We start from the raw sequence: 13,036 nt of genomic DNA, 5'->3' as shown, positions 1-13,036 counted from the left end.
TATGCATGCATACACATACACATTTGCATGTGTACAAATGCACTCGTATGTCCATGTGCGTGTATGTCTGTGTATGCCCATGCGTGCATGTATGTCCATATGTACATATCTGTGTGTCTGTATGAGCATATGTTCATAACTACATGTCTGTGTGTATATGCTCATGTACGTGCATATGTCCATGTGTATGTGCATGTCTATGCGCATATAACAGTACGTACATGTGTGTGTGTGTTTGAAGTCAGCCTTATGGTTGGACTTTAGCCATGGTGGCCGCACAGTTAAGTGTAAACAGTCAAAGGGAAGCTAGACCAGCAGCTCAGGGAGAGGGGAATACGGGGTCATTATGGTAGATTTGAGAAAGATTTGATCAGAGGCATATATACAGGCATGGACAGATGGGCCGAATGGTCTATTTCTACATTGTACATCTGTACTATATATATTTTATACATCTACATGTAAAATATATGCAGTGTCATCCTATATAAACTTCCAGCAGGGCTAGTGGATGGCGGTGATTTTAAACTTGGGCAGCGGTGAGAGCTGGTGCACAGGGGAGGCGATGGCATGGTGGTATTATCACTGGAGTGTTAATCCAGAGACCCAGATAACGTTCTAGGGACCAGGGTTCAAATCCCGCCATGGCAGATGGTGTTGTTGCTATCTGCAACAAATCAATCGTTGTTGATTGTTGGGGGGAAAAGCCTATCAGGTTCACTAAAGTCCTTTAGGGAAGGAAACTGCCATCCTTACCTGGTCTGGCCTACATGTGACTCCAGACCCACAGCAATGTGGTTGACTCTGAACTGCCCTCTGGGCAATTAGGGATGGACAATAAATGTTGCCTCATCTTGTGAATGAATTAAAAAATCACTCACCCACTATATGGCCACCTGATTGTTCACAGAGCAGGAGAACTGAACAATCAGTTCACCATTAGCTCCTGAACAACTTTCCCATTCGGAGCCCCAGCTGCTGCCAGGAAAACGATACCTCGACTGACACAGTGCAGGATGACCGTCTCCTGAGGGATGAGACTCGGCACCACCTCCCTTCCTTAGGGAATGTCCCGGGCTGCAGGAACACTGACAGTGCCCTTGTATGATGGGGTGGGGGGTGGGGGGTGGGGGGTGGGGGTTGGGGGGGGGTGGATGCCCCTGATTATTCCCAACCATCCCTCGTCCCCAACAGGGTCAGAGCAACTATCCCAGCTTCTCCCTGATCCCAAGCCTGTGATTAAACAGAACAGGAAGGGAGAGGTCGTTCTGCCCCTCAGTACTGCTGGCTCTTTACCCAAGATCCTGGCTGGTTTACACCTCAACTCCATTGTCCGCTGTCATTCTAATTCTTGAAAGCTCCATGTGACTCCCAGCCTCAGAGTCCGACAGTTCCAAATCTTTCCCGGCACTTAAGGTGTTAGAAAGATGTCTAACCAGACTGGGGGCAAGGGTGGGGTTCAGATGTAAAGATCTTTAACTTACCACAAATAGGTGCAAAAAATAATCAAGAAAGCTAATGGAACGCTGGCCTTTATACAGGAGTATATGAATGGAGAAGCTATGCTGCAGCTCTACAAAACCCTGGTTAGACCCCATTTGGAGTTAGATCATAGAATCCCTACAGTGTGGAAACAGGCCATTCGGCCCAACAAGCCCACACTGACCCTCAGAGCATCCCACCCAGACCCACCCACCTAACCTACACATCCCTGAAGACTACGGGCAATTTAGCATGGCCAATCCATATAGCCTGCACATCTTTGGAATGTGGGAGGAAACTGGAGCACCCAGACATGGGGAGAATGTGCAAACTCCACACAGACAGTGGCCTGAGGGTGGAATCAAACCCAGGTCCCTGGCGCTGTGAGGCAGCAGTGCTAACCACTGAGCCACCATGCCGCCTCACTTATCTGTGAGCAAATCTGGGCACCACACCTTAGGAAGGATATATTGGCCTTGGACGGAATAGAACGTAGGTTTACAAGAATGATACCTGGACTTCAGGGGTTGTGAGGAGAGATTATACACATTAGGCCTTTTTTTCTCGAGAATATAGAAGGCTTACGAGTGATCTGATTGAAGTCTTCAAGGTATAAATGGGAAAAGACGGGTTGGATAAAGATAAACTATTTCTACTTGTTGGGGATTCTAGAACTAGGGAGCATAGTCTGAGAATTAGAGCCAGACCATCCAGGAGAGATGTTAGGAAGCAATTCTACACACAAAGGGTGGGAGATGTTTGGAACTCTCTTCCACAAACAGCATATCAGTTGTTAATTTTAAATCCAACATAGATAGATTTTTTGTTAAGCAGAAGGCATTAAGGGATATGGGCCAAAGCCAGGGATATGCAGTGAGGCCACAGATCAGCCGTAATCTCATCGAATGGTGGAACATGCTCAAGGGGCTGAATGACCTATTCCTGTTCCCATATTACTGGGAGCTGCTTGATGCTCACTGATGAGGTGAAGGTGCCGGTGTTGGAGTGGGGTGGACAAAGTCAGAAGTGACATGACACCAGGTTTATTTGAAATCACAAGCTTTCGGAGCGTTTCACCTGACAAAGGGGCAGTGCTTAGAAAGCTTGTGATTTCAAATAAACCTGTTGGACTATAACCTGGTGTTGAGGGACTTCAGACAATGCTCACTAAAGATTGTATGATTTTAAGGAGTTGGATCCAGAACTTGAGGCTAGAGGGATCAAAGGATATGGGGGGAGAATTGGGAAGAGGATGCTGAGTTGGATGATCACAATGAATGGGGGAGCAGGGTTGAAGGGCTGAATGGCCTACTCTTGCTCCTTTTTTCTCTGTTTCTACGAGCTACAAGGAACTTCTTGTCCAGCTTGTGGGCCGTATGCAAAGGCTTTGAGGTATCTTTACAGGATCTGGTAAAGACCGTGATGAACACAGAGGAATGGGAGTTATTCTTAAACACGTATTTGGTGAATTACCTGTGGCAGACCGGTTAAGATGGCAGAGCGGCTGGGGGAGCAGCTGCTGACGGACGAGAAGGCATTTCGGAAGATGACACTGCGTTTGGCGAGTTCATTGAGGTTCGGGGTCCGGATTGCTGTATTGTTATACACCTCAGTCTCAAAGCCAGCATCATCCGCTGTCAGAGCAAACAGGCAGGAGCGATTAAATCAAAAATCTCTCATCGGCAATGACTATCACTATTGACTGCACGCTCACCAATCACACAATAACTACATGCAGTTTTGCCTACACTTCTGGGCACCACAGTCTCAGAGGCATTGGAGAGTGCTCAGAAGAAGTTTACAAGGATGGTTCCAGGGACAACGACTTTCTGTTTTGAGGGCAGATCAGAGGAGTTGGAACTGGAGAGTAAAAGGCTAACAGGAGATCTGATAGATGTTCTTAAGATCATGGGAGGTGAGGACAGAGTGAAGAAGGAAAGACTGTCCCTGTTTGTAAACAGATCGAGAACCAGACGGCACAGCTTTAAAATGTTTTACAGAAGGAGCAAATGTGAGGTGGGAAACAGATGTTTCACTGAAGGAATAGTTAGTATGGAATGCGCTGCCTGGAAGTGTGGTGGAGGGAGTTCCAGTTCAGGTATTCAGGAGGGCACTGGATTATTATTTAAATAGAAACAATGTACAGGGTTTCAGGGAAAAGGCAGGAGAATTCCAAGGAGTTACGATGCTCACGAGCCAGTGCGAAACGGTGGGCTGAATGGCCTCCTTCTGCATTGTAACAATTCCGTGATTCTGTCATCCTGCATCGATCACCAATAAGGGCAGTGTACCGAGCACTCAGAATGCAGCTCCAGGTGGGGCTGACACACTGAGGGGGGAGTGCCAGAGTCAGGGGAGTGCCCGCACCAGGCAGGGAGTGGGTGTCACACCGAGAGGGGGTGCCAAAGTCAAATATTATCCACAAGGAGACAGAGGGTGGTGGTGGAGGAGGGATTTTTTTTGGACTGGAGGCCTGTGACCAGCAGCGTCCTGCAGGGATCGATGCTGGGTGCACTGTCGTTTGTCATATATCTAAACGACTTAGATGAGAAAATAGGAGCCATAGTTAGTAAGTTTGCAGGTGACACCAAAACTGGTGGTAAAATGGACAGTGAAGAAGATTATTTCAGAATACAATCAGTGGGCTGAGGAGTGACAGATGGAATTTAATTCAGATAAATGTGAGGTATTGCATTTTGGGTATGACAAACCAGGGCAGGGTATATACAATTAATGGTAGGGTCCTGGGGAGTGTTCTCAAACAGAGACCTAGGGGTTCAGGTACATAATCCTTTGAAAGTTGCGTCACAGGTAGACAGGGTGGTAAAGAAGGCATTTAGCATGCTTGCCTTCATCGGTCAGAGCATTGAGTATAGGAGTTGGGACGTCATGTTGAAGTTGTACAATATGTTGGTGAGGCCACTTTTGGAATACTGTGGTTCCGGTCACCCTGCTATAGGAAGGATTTATTACTTGAGAGAGGGTTGAGAAAAGATTTACCAGGATGTTGCCAGGACTGGAGAATTTGAGCTATAAGGAGAGGTTGGATAGGCTGAGGCTTTTCTCACTGGAGCATAGATTGAGGGATGATCTTGTAGACATTTATAAATTCATGAGGGGCATGGATAGCAAAGGTCTTTTCCATAGGGTGGGGGAATGCAAAACTAGGGACATATTTTTAAGGTGAGAGGAAAAAGATTTAAAAGGGACCTGAGGGACAACTTTTCCACACAGGTGGTTTGTATGTGGAATGAACTGCCCAGAGGAAGTGATAGATGCAAGTTCAGTTACGACAATTAAAAGACATTTGGACAGGTACATGAATAGGGAAGGTTTATAGTTTATAGTGTTCTGAGGAAGGGTCACCAGACCCGAAACGTTAACTCTGTTTTTTTCTTTCACAGATGCTGCCAGACCCGCTGAGCTTCTCCAGCAACTTTGTGTTTGTTCAAGGTTTATAGGGATGTGGCCAAATGCAGGCAAGTGGAACTAGGTCAGTTTGGGAAACTTGGTCAGCATGGACGAGCTGGGCCAAAGGGCTTGATTCCATGCCGTATGACTCTATCTCTGGCTGGTGTGGATGAGTTGGGCTGAAGGGCGAAGTTTCTGTGCTAGATGACTCTATTCCCTGCCTAGAATGAGAGTCGAGGTTTGTGGCTTTTACAAACCCCAGCCCCAATGTTTGTGGACCTGTACTTACATTAACATAGGCGTAGAGAAGATGATTCTACTCATAGGCAAAACCTGAGCTAGCTATGTTAGACAATCATTAATATATTCAACCCAGAATTCAGCAGAAAACAGAGTTTGGACAAGATGAAACGCACACCGAGTGACAGCGATTGAAAGAAATATAGACTTGGATCTAAATAGAACTTTGGAGATATTTTCTAATTACTCCGTTCAGGTGATATTACACAACTGTGCAGCAAGTGGGACTTGAATCCAAGCCTCCTGGCTCAGAGGTAGGGATATCACCACAACAGTCATGAATGACTAGAACTTTACATGACCATTGCACATCACAGTGTGCTTTCCAGTCACTGAAACACCTTTTTGAAGGGTAATCACTGTTGTAACACAAGAAATGCAGCAGCCAATCTGTACACAACAAGATCCCACAAACCTGGTAATGACTGGATCACCTGTTTTTGTGATGTTGATTGGGGGATAAATATTGACACGGACCCTGAGGATAACACCTGACTGTACTTTGTCGAGGGCTGAGAGATCTTGTACATTCCTCCTCCTTTGCCCCCAGAGGGCAGATCTCAGTTTAATGCCTGGCAAAAGAGAAGATGACTCCCAGCAGTGTTGCACTCCCTCAGTACCGCAGCAGGGTGTCTGTCCTGATCTTTGCCCTGAAGGGGGAGTCCTTGTGATCCAAGGTGTAGGTGTACTTAGAGGAGGCTGCACGATGGCTCAGTGGTTAACACTGTTGCCTCACAACACCAGGGACCCCAGTTCGATTCCACCCTTGGGCAACTGTCTGTGTTGAGTATACATATTCTCCCCATGTCTGCATGGTTCCTCTTGGTGCTCCAGTTTCCTCCCACAGTCCAAAGACATACAGGTACAGGTTAGGTGGATTGGCCATGCTAAATTGTCTGTAGTGTCCAGGGATGTGTAGGTTGGGTGGATTAGCCATGGGAAATGCAGGGATTGGACAGTGAGGTGGGAAGCTCTTTGGGGGAGCAGTGTGGACTTGATGGGCCGAATGGCCTGCTCCTATGCTGTAGGGATTCTAAGAAAACAGAAAGAGCTGGTGCCAGGGCTAGAGGGAAAGGGGCGGGGGGAAGGAGGAGGAGGCTTGAGTGGAACAGCATGGCACGACGGGCGAGGGGCCGAATGGCCTATTCCTGTGCTGCCAGAATGAGTGAAATGCACTCAGTCAGGTGGGGAAGGAGGGAGAACACCAATAATTAGTTGCTCACCAATGATAAGAAGCACATTCCTCTTCCTCTGCTGAGCCCATGACTGACCGATTCCTAAAAGCAGCAAGCCCCAGAGAGTGGCACTTGAAACTGCTGAGAACATGCCCCCCCCCCCCCCGTGACAATCCCCAATTCTTCACTGTCACCAAACCGTGACTGAACTGCTAACTCAATAAAAACCAAAATCAAATCAACGCAATTAGACAGAGCGCCGTCCCCCCTCCCCACTCTCTGAAAATAGCCAATTTCCCGGAAGTGAAAGATACATTGCTTGTCTGATCACATGAGAGGCGGTCATGTGACCGAGATTCCTAGAAGCAATCCAGAACCTCAGGGACGTGAACAAGTGAGTGGGGAGAACGGACAGGGGGTCGTCTCACTGATTATTTGTGCAGTGATGATAGTAGCTTCTCTGTTTGGAAACTCCACAAAGAACTTGTTTGATTTCTAGACCACCTCAGCGTGCCAAGAGTTTTAATTGATACTCTCAGTCTTACTAGCTGAAGCAGGCTTTATTTCTCTCCTTATCTCTTGTGTCTTATTAATTTTGGCTTTATGGTGTAACTCATGTTGATGTGAACGTGCCATGATGTTCTGTCCCTTTATCACTTCCCTTCTTGAGATCTATCGGTGAATTTGTGGTCACTTGTCGGATCTATACTGTAACCTCAGACTGTTGTAATCTTCCCTGCAAGAGTGGCGCACGATTGAGTCTACATCCTGTTTGGAGGATAGCATCTTGAGCTTCTGTCCACCCTCCACCACCTCCAAAGAAGGCCAATCGGCCCATAAGTGCTGCAGCAGCTCTTTTTATTTGAGGGGGTAGGGTATTGTGGAGCATTTCAGTTAATCCTGTCCTATCTTCCCTGTTTTCAGTGTTGGGTCAAGTCCTGATCTAAGGAAGACTCTCCCTGATTCTCTGAGTGAACTCAGTCAGAAGTCACACGACACCAGGTTATAGTCCAACAGGTTTATTTGAAATCAAAGATAGTAAGAACTGCCGATGCTGGAGTCTGAGATAACACAGTGCGGAGCTGGAGGAACGCAGCAGGCCAGGCAGCATCAGAGGAGTCGGAAAGCTAACATTTCGGGTTGGGACCCTCCTTCAGAAAGAAGGGTCTGAAGAAGTCCATTTCTGAAGAAGCGTCCTGACCCGAAACATCACCTTTCCTGCTCCTTTGATGCTGCCTGACCTGCTGTGTTCCTCCAGCTCCACACTGTGTTATTTCTTTATTTGAAATCACTAGCTTTTGGAGCGCTGCTCCTTTTTCGGTGAAGTTGTCACAATTCTCGATTGTTCCCCTATTGTGGGACTACCAGACCTGAGCCGTTAACTCTGATCTGTCTTCACAGAGGCTGCCAGACCTGCTGAGCTTTTCCAGCAACTTCTGTTTTTGTTTCTGGTTTATGGCATCCACAGTTCTTTAGGTTTTTACTTGTCAAGGTCAGAGTGTTTTAATCTTCCAACCTGTCCAATATCAGAGTTTCCTGTGCTGTGTTTTTTATTCGAGTGATTTCTGATTTTTTTTTTTAAAAAGGGAAAACGTTCTGTTTCACCATTTTTCAGGTGCCTTTGGACAACCGGAGGAGATGGGGACCGAGATGGACAGCCTTGGAGGTGACTGAGTCACCCTGAGGATCTGAAAACAGCCCATGTCACCTCCATTTGGATTGGGGAAGGGGGTGGGTTAGTGGCGAACCTCTTCAGGAAGAACAGGTCGTAGCTGAGACGCCAGGCAGTGTGAGCAAAGGCCCGAGCCCTCCTCACCTCGAGGTGATCGGAAGACGAGCCATGGGCTCTGTGGTTAGGAAATGCTGCACCTATCGCACCTTGAAGAAGAGGCTCCCCATCCTGGTTTGGCTGCCCCAGTACAGCGTTCAGTGGCTGCGGATGGATTTACTGGCAGGGATGACCGTGGGGCTGACCGTGGTGCCTCAGGGCCTAGCCTATGCTGAGATTGCCGGCCTCCCTGTTCAGGTAAGCAGCACGCTTCTCTGGTAAAGGGCCCAGGTTGGTGTGTGGGAGGGAAATGTTTCAACCTTTATCGGTTCCCCAGTGACAAACTTCCGATCCACTGATTTGGAGAGGAGAAGGCAGAAAGGAGATTTTGATAAAGGTGGTCAAAATCCTGACGGGTCTGGACAGTGTCGATGGGGAGAGACTGTACGCACTGCTGAGGATGTTGAGAATCTGAGAGCACAGATCCAAGGGAATTGGCAAAATAAGTTGGGGTAACATGAGAGGAAACTCCCGCAATAACAGGTCTAGATAGTTAAACAAAAACTGCAGATGCTGTAAATCAGAAACAAAAACAGAAATTGCTGGAAAAGCTCAGCAGATTCTGAGGAAGGGTCACTTGACCCATAAACATTAACTCTGATTTCTGTCCACAGATGCTACCAGACCTGCTGAGCTTTTCCAGCAACTTCTGTTCAGATCTAGGTAGGTCCTTGATAAGTGAGGGGTTCAAAGGGAACAGGGAGGAGGCAGGGGAATGGGATTGAGAAAAATGTTAGTCAGCCATGATCAAATGGTGGAGCAGTTTCTCTTGGGGCGGAATGGCCTTAATCTGCTCCTATATCTTATGGCCAGGATCTGGAATGCACTCCCTCCCTCGGCGTGTTGCGGAGGGAGGCATAGAGAAAGGAATTGGATTGTTATCGGAAACAGAAGAATGTGCAGGGCCACAAAGTGAGGAGAATGGCCCATTTTCTCTTTAATAGCAAAAGGGCTGAATGGCTTCTTTGTGCTGTAGCTATTGAGCCTTGAATGGAAACACAATGCTGAATGGCTTCTGCAATTATTGAAAATGTAAAACAGCATTTTTTTTTTTTTAAAGAAAACTGACCACTCTCCTGGAGACTAAAACATACAACTTCCCCTCCGTCCTTGATGTTTTACAAATAACGTAATACTTGTGGAGGTCAAAGGTCATGGGGTCACTTTTCACATGGCCAATGTTTTCAGGATGGTGTTGGGTTGTTTTGGGCCCAAGTGGACTCCAAAGAAGAGTATCGCAATGAAATGAAATAAAAACCATTAACACACAGAATTCATTAGTTGTGTACTGTTTTTCATTTATTTTATTAGTATTCCTTTTCGTTCACCATTTGTTTATTTTGTTAAATAAAATCAAATCATTTTAACATTTCCAAGGTAAAACTTTTAGTTCTGAGACTCTTGGGCTTTGATCCTTGAGAAATGCAGGATGGTTTTAATGTGAGGAGTATGAAATATTATCCTCTTAGAGTGAGAAAGGTGAGATTGGTGTTGTCGTAATATCGACCGTTCCCCACTTCTTCCAGTCTCTAGCAGGAGCCTGGGAGACTGGCTTTTTTTCTGTCTGATGTTCCTCCTGAGCCATGCCTGAGTGCGAGGAACAGACCCCACATACAAAGCCCTCACCTTGTTCGTCAGCCTTGTCGTATCTGACAGAATGGAAGGGATTATGTTTGTGTTTTTGGGGTCAGTCCTTAGGCCTGACTTGAATATTCATTCATGCAGGCGTTGGTTTAGTTGGCATGAGGTGGAGGGGCGAGTTGACTGGGAAGGAGGGAAAATATTTTTGGAACGCTGTTTTTAAAGTTCAGGCCACTTCTTTTATCTGTTCAAAGTCTATTAATACGTTGTTGTTAGGAAAAGAATAGGGTGAAACGACAGAACAACCGGTGATCTCTTTAAATGGTACACAGAGCCAAGCAGCCAAATGGCCTGCCTATGTTCCTGAGACAAAATGTTGTTCTTTTCTGTTCCCTTTCTTCTAGCAGCCAGACAACAGTGTTGTAGAAATTTTGACGGTTTTGATGTCTCTCTGTCTCTCTGCCTCAGTATGGGCTCTACTCATCGTTTATGGGCTGCTTCGTCTACTGCCTCCTGGGTACCTCGAAAGATATCACGCTGGGTCCGACAGCGATCATGTCCCTTCTGGTTGCTTCATACGCCAATCACGATCCAGTTTATGCCGTGTTGCTGGCTTTCCTCTGTGGCTGCTTTCAACTGGCAATGGGAATCCTGCAACTTGGTGAGTCGCTCTCTTCATGTGCACAGACTCCAATGAGCACAGTCCATTGTACCCCCACACCCCACTCTCCTTTGGAGTGGCACACTGTGATATTAGATATCAGGAAGACTGGAGGGAGGAGAGTTTTTTTTTATTTCTATTGGAATTAGCAGGTGAACTCTGGTGTTTACCATTGGTTCAGCTGTGCATCCTCCCTGGCCCCTTCCCCACCCAACCAATAACCATCTACCCCCAGAAATGTGAGGTCTGGTTCAACACATCCCTGTGCAATGCTGCACAGTGTAAGGATACGATAAATTGTGCGCTATTTGTCCCCTCAGGTGGACATCAGAGCATCCATCGCACTATTGCAAAGAAACATTCTCCCTGGTTTCCAAGTGTTATCCCTTACCTGTCATCTCTAGAATGTATTGTCTGGTTTGTTAATTATGTCATAACATCTCTGTCTGGCTTGATCAGAAAATATCCAAGAAAAGAAACATGATTCACATATTGTTGAGGGCCCTGTTGAGGTGCAGAGGTAGTGTCCCAACCCCTGAACTGGGAGGTCCGGCTTCAAGTCCCAACTCCTCCAGAGGTGTGTAATAACATCTCTGAACAGAAAAATAGGTTAAATCTTTTTTTAAGAAGTTAACATTCCTGTTGTTGGGATCTTGCTGTGTACTAACTAGCTGACATGTTTCCCAAACGCAGCAGTGCTTATGTTTAAGCCTGCTCCACTATTTGATAAGATCACAGCTTGGGGCTAGGTGGGAATGTGGTGTCGTTTTACTAACGTCCCAGTTCATAGTGTCCACTTGGGCAAGTCTGGAGAGTGATCGTCAAGTTGACACTTCACCCGTCTCCTCTGACCTATCGGGATTGCAGTTTATTTTACTTTTGCTCCCTCATGACTCCCTCTCGTTAAATTCTTCATTTGATTCGTTCGTGCTCACGCTCTCGTTTGTGCTCACTCTAACACGGCGTTGATTCCATTCTGGTAAATAATCTCATTCCTGTTTTATCCTAGGCTTCCTGGTTGATTTTATTTCCTATCCAGTTATAAAGGGATTCACCTCCTCTGCTGCTGTGACCATTGGCTTTGGACAAGTGAAGGTGAGGATGAGAATCGATGGAGAGTCAGTGGCTTTTGTTTAGCGTTCGTGGTTTCTGAGCAAAGTAGGGTCAATATTTTAGTGTGACCTAGCACCAGCCTCTGGTTTTGAGGGGTTTGATGATGGATTTGGCTCTGGAGGCTGATCTATCGGTGGGGAAAGTCTGACTGAGAAGATTGAGAGTAGCAAGGGGCATTTTGAGCACTTTTACACACAATCATCAAATTATTTTCCGACGTCAGCAGTTTCCCTTTGGACCTCTCAACAAATAAGAATGAAATAGCAAATGATATCTCAATGTTTCTCACTTTAAAAAGAAGCTGTATGTTTCAGGTCCCCAGTCCCAGTTGTTTTGACTTTGAGAAGCCTTGGCAATCTCAGTTTTTCCATGTTGGGCACTGTTGGTGTGTTCTGTGAACTGGTTATTGCTCAGTGACCGTGGGGATATCAGCAGTTCAGGAAGGCAGCTCACCGCTACCTTCTGAAGGGGACCACTTGCCAAGGGCAGTAAATGCTGACCCAGCCAGTGATGCCCATGTGCTACAAATAAATTCAAATAGAAAAGCTCCTTTTGACATTCCCAGATGGATTTTAAAAAAAACGCAAGTGCTGATCAGATTTCAGTGTCTCCTACGAGAAGAGCTCTTGTAAAGCTCCAGGCACACTGTTGGATGACTGCGTTTTCTCAATGAGTAATCATTAATCTCGTCACTTTATGTTGGGTGTGAAGGAAGTAGGAGGACATTCAGCTGGTCCCAGGCTGGTAAACTGCAGCAGAATACTACGCAAAAGGATCATCGCAGCTTCTAACACCTCCCGTGAGAAACATTTGATATGAGGGCCTGACTCGGGAGCTCTGATGTCAGACCAATGGGAAATTTAGTATTGACCCTTTTGGAGGAGGACGATTGGCTGTTAACGTGAGAGTTCAAACACACAGAGAAAATAGGAGCAGGAGTAGGCCATTCAGCCCTTCGCGCTTACTGTCATTCAACCATGAGCATGGTTGACCATCCAGCTCACTCCCCTGTTTTCCCCATACTTCTGATCCCTTTACCCCCATGAACTATATTAACTCCTGCAAAACATTCAGTGGTTTGGCCTCTGCCACTTCCCTGTAGCAGAGAGCTCCATAGACTCTCCACTCTGTTCGTGAAAAATCTCCTCTCTCCATCCTAAATGCCCTACCCCAGATCCTTAGACTGTGACCCTCCCTGGTTCTGGACCTCAGCACATTTCCCACCCCGCCCCCCTCACTATCAGGAAAAAAATTAAGAGATAAGAAACAAAATCAAGTCATCTAGCTCGCTTTCTCATTCCTGGTAATTGCAGCATGAGAGATAGTAGCATCGTGGTAATGTCACTGGACTAGTAATCCTGAGGCCTTACAGGATCAAATCCCAACACTCTGCAGCTGATGGAATTTTAAATGTGGAATTGAAAGCTAGTCTTTGGCAATGGTGCCACCTCAAGGATCCTTGTTTAAAAACCCATCTGGCTCACA

The 13,036-nt window shown here is 46.4% G+C and overlaps 2 protein-coding genes across 4 annotated transcripts in view; one reads left to right on the top strand and one right to left on the bottom strand.

Moving 5' to 3' along the window:
• mrpl12 (mitochondrial ribosomal protein L12) overlaps positions 1-6,642 on the bottom strand; it is a 14,066-nt gene extending 7,424 nt beyond the window's left edge. The window contains exons 1-2 of the mRNA XM_048611090.1: positions 6,417-6,642; positions 2,956-3,116 (exon numbers count right to left, since the gene is read on the bottom strand). Of these exons, the coding sequence (XP_048467047.1) occupies positions 2,956-3,116; positions 6,417-6,519 (264 nt within the window). The 5' untranslated portion in view covers positions 6,520-6,642. The remainder of the gene's footprint in view (positions 1-2,955; positions 3,117-6,416) is intronic.
• A 43-nt stretch (positions 6,643-6,685) lies between these two features.
• slc26a11 (solute carrier family 26 member 11) overlaps positions 6,686-13,036 on the top strand; it is a 26,010-nt gene continuing 19,659 nt past the window's right edge. For 2 of the 3 annotated variants that reach the window (XR_007264578.1, XM_020518920.2), the window contains exons 1-4: positions 6,686-6,762; positions 7,984-8,394; positions 10,246-10,438; positions 11,448-11,533. Coding sequence is in view for 2 of the 3 variants with exons in the window: in XM_020518920.2 (XP_020374509.1) it covers positions 8,209-8,394; positions 10,246-10,438; positions 11,448-11,533 (465 nt within the window). In the remaining variant the exon portion in view is untranslated. Of the gene's footprint in view, positions 6,763-7,983; positions 8,395-10,181; positions 10,439-11,447; positions 11,534-13,036 lie in introns of those variants that run through there. The other variant, XM_048610900.1, reaches the window with a different exon arrangement.

The sequence above is a fragment of the Rhincodon typus genome, chromosome 23 (genome assembly GCF_021869965.1).
Source record: "Rhincodon typus isolate 14 chromosome 23, sRhiTyp1.1, whole genome shotgun sequence".
In the NCBI taxonomy this organism is placed as follows: Eukaryota; Metazoa; Chordata; class Chondrichthyes; order Orectolobiformes; family Rhincodontidae; genus Rhincodon; species Rhincodon typus.
Note: the sequence above shows the minus strand (reverse complement) of the source record. Positions and strands in the feature narration are given on the sequence as shown.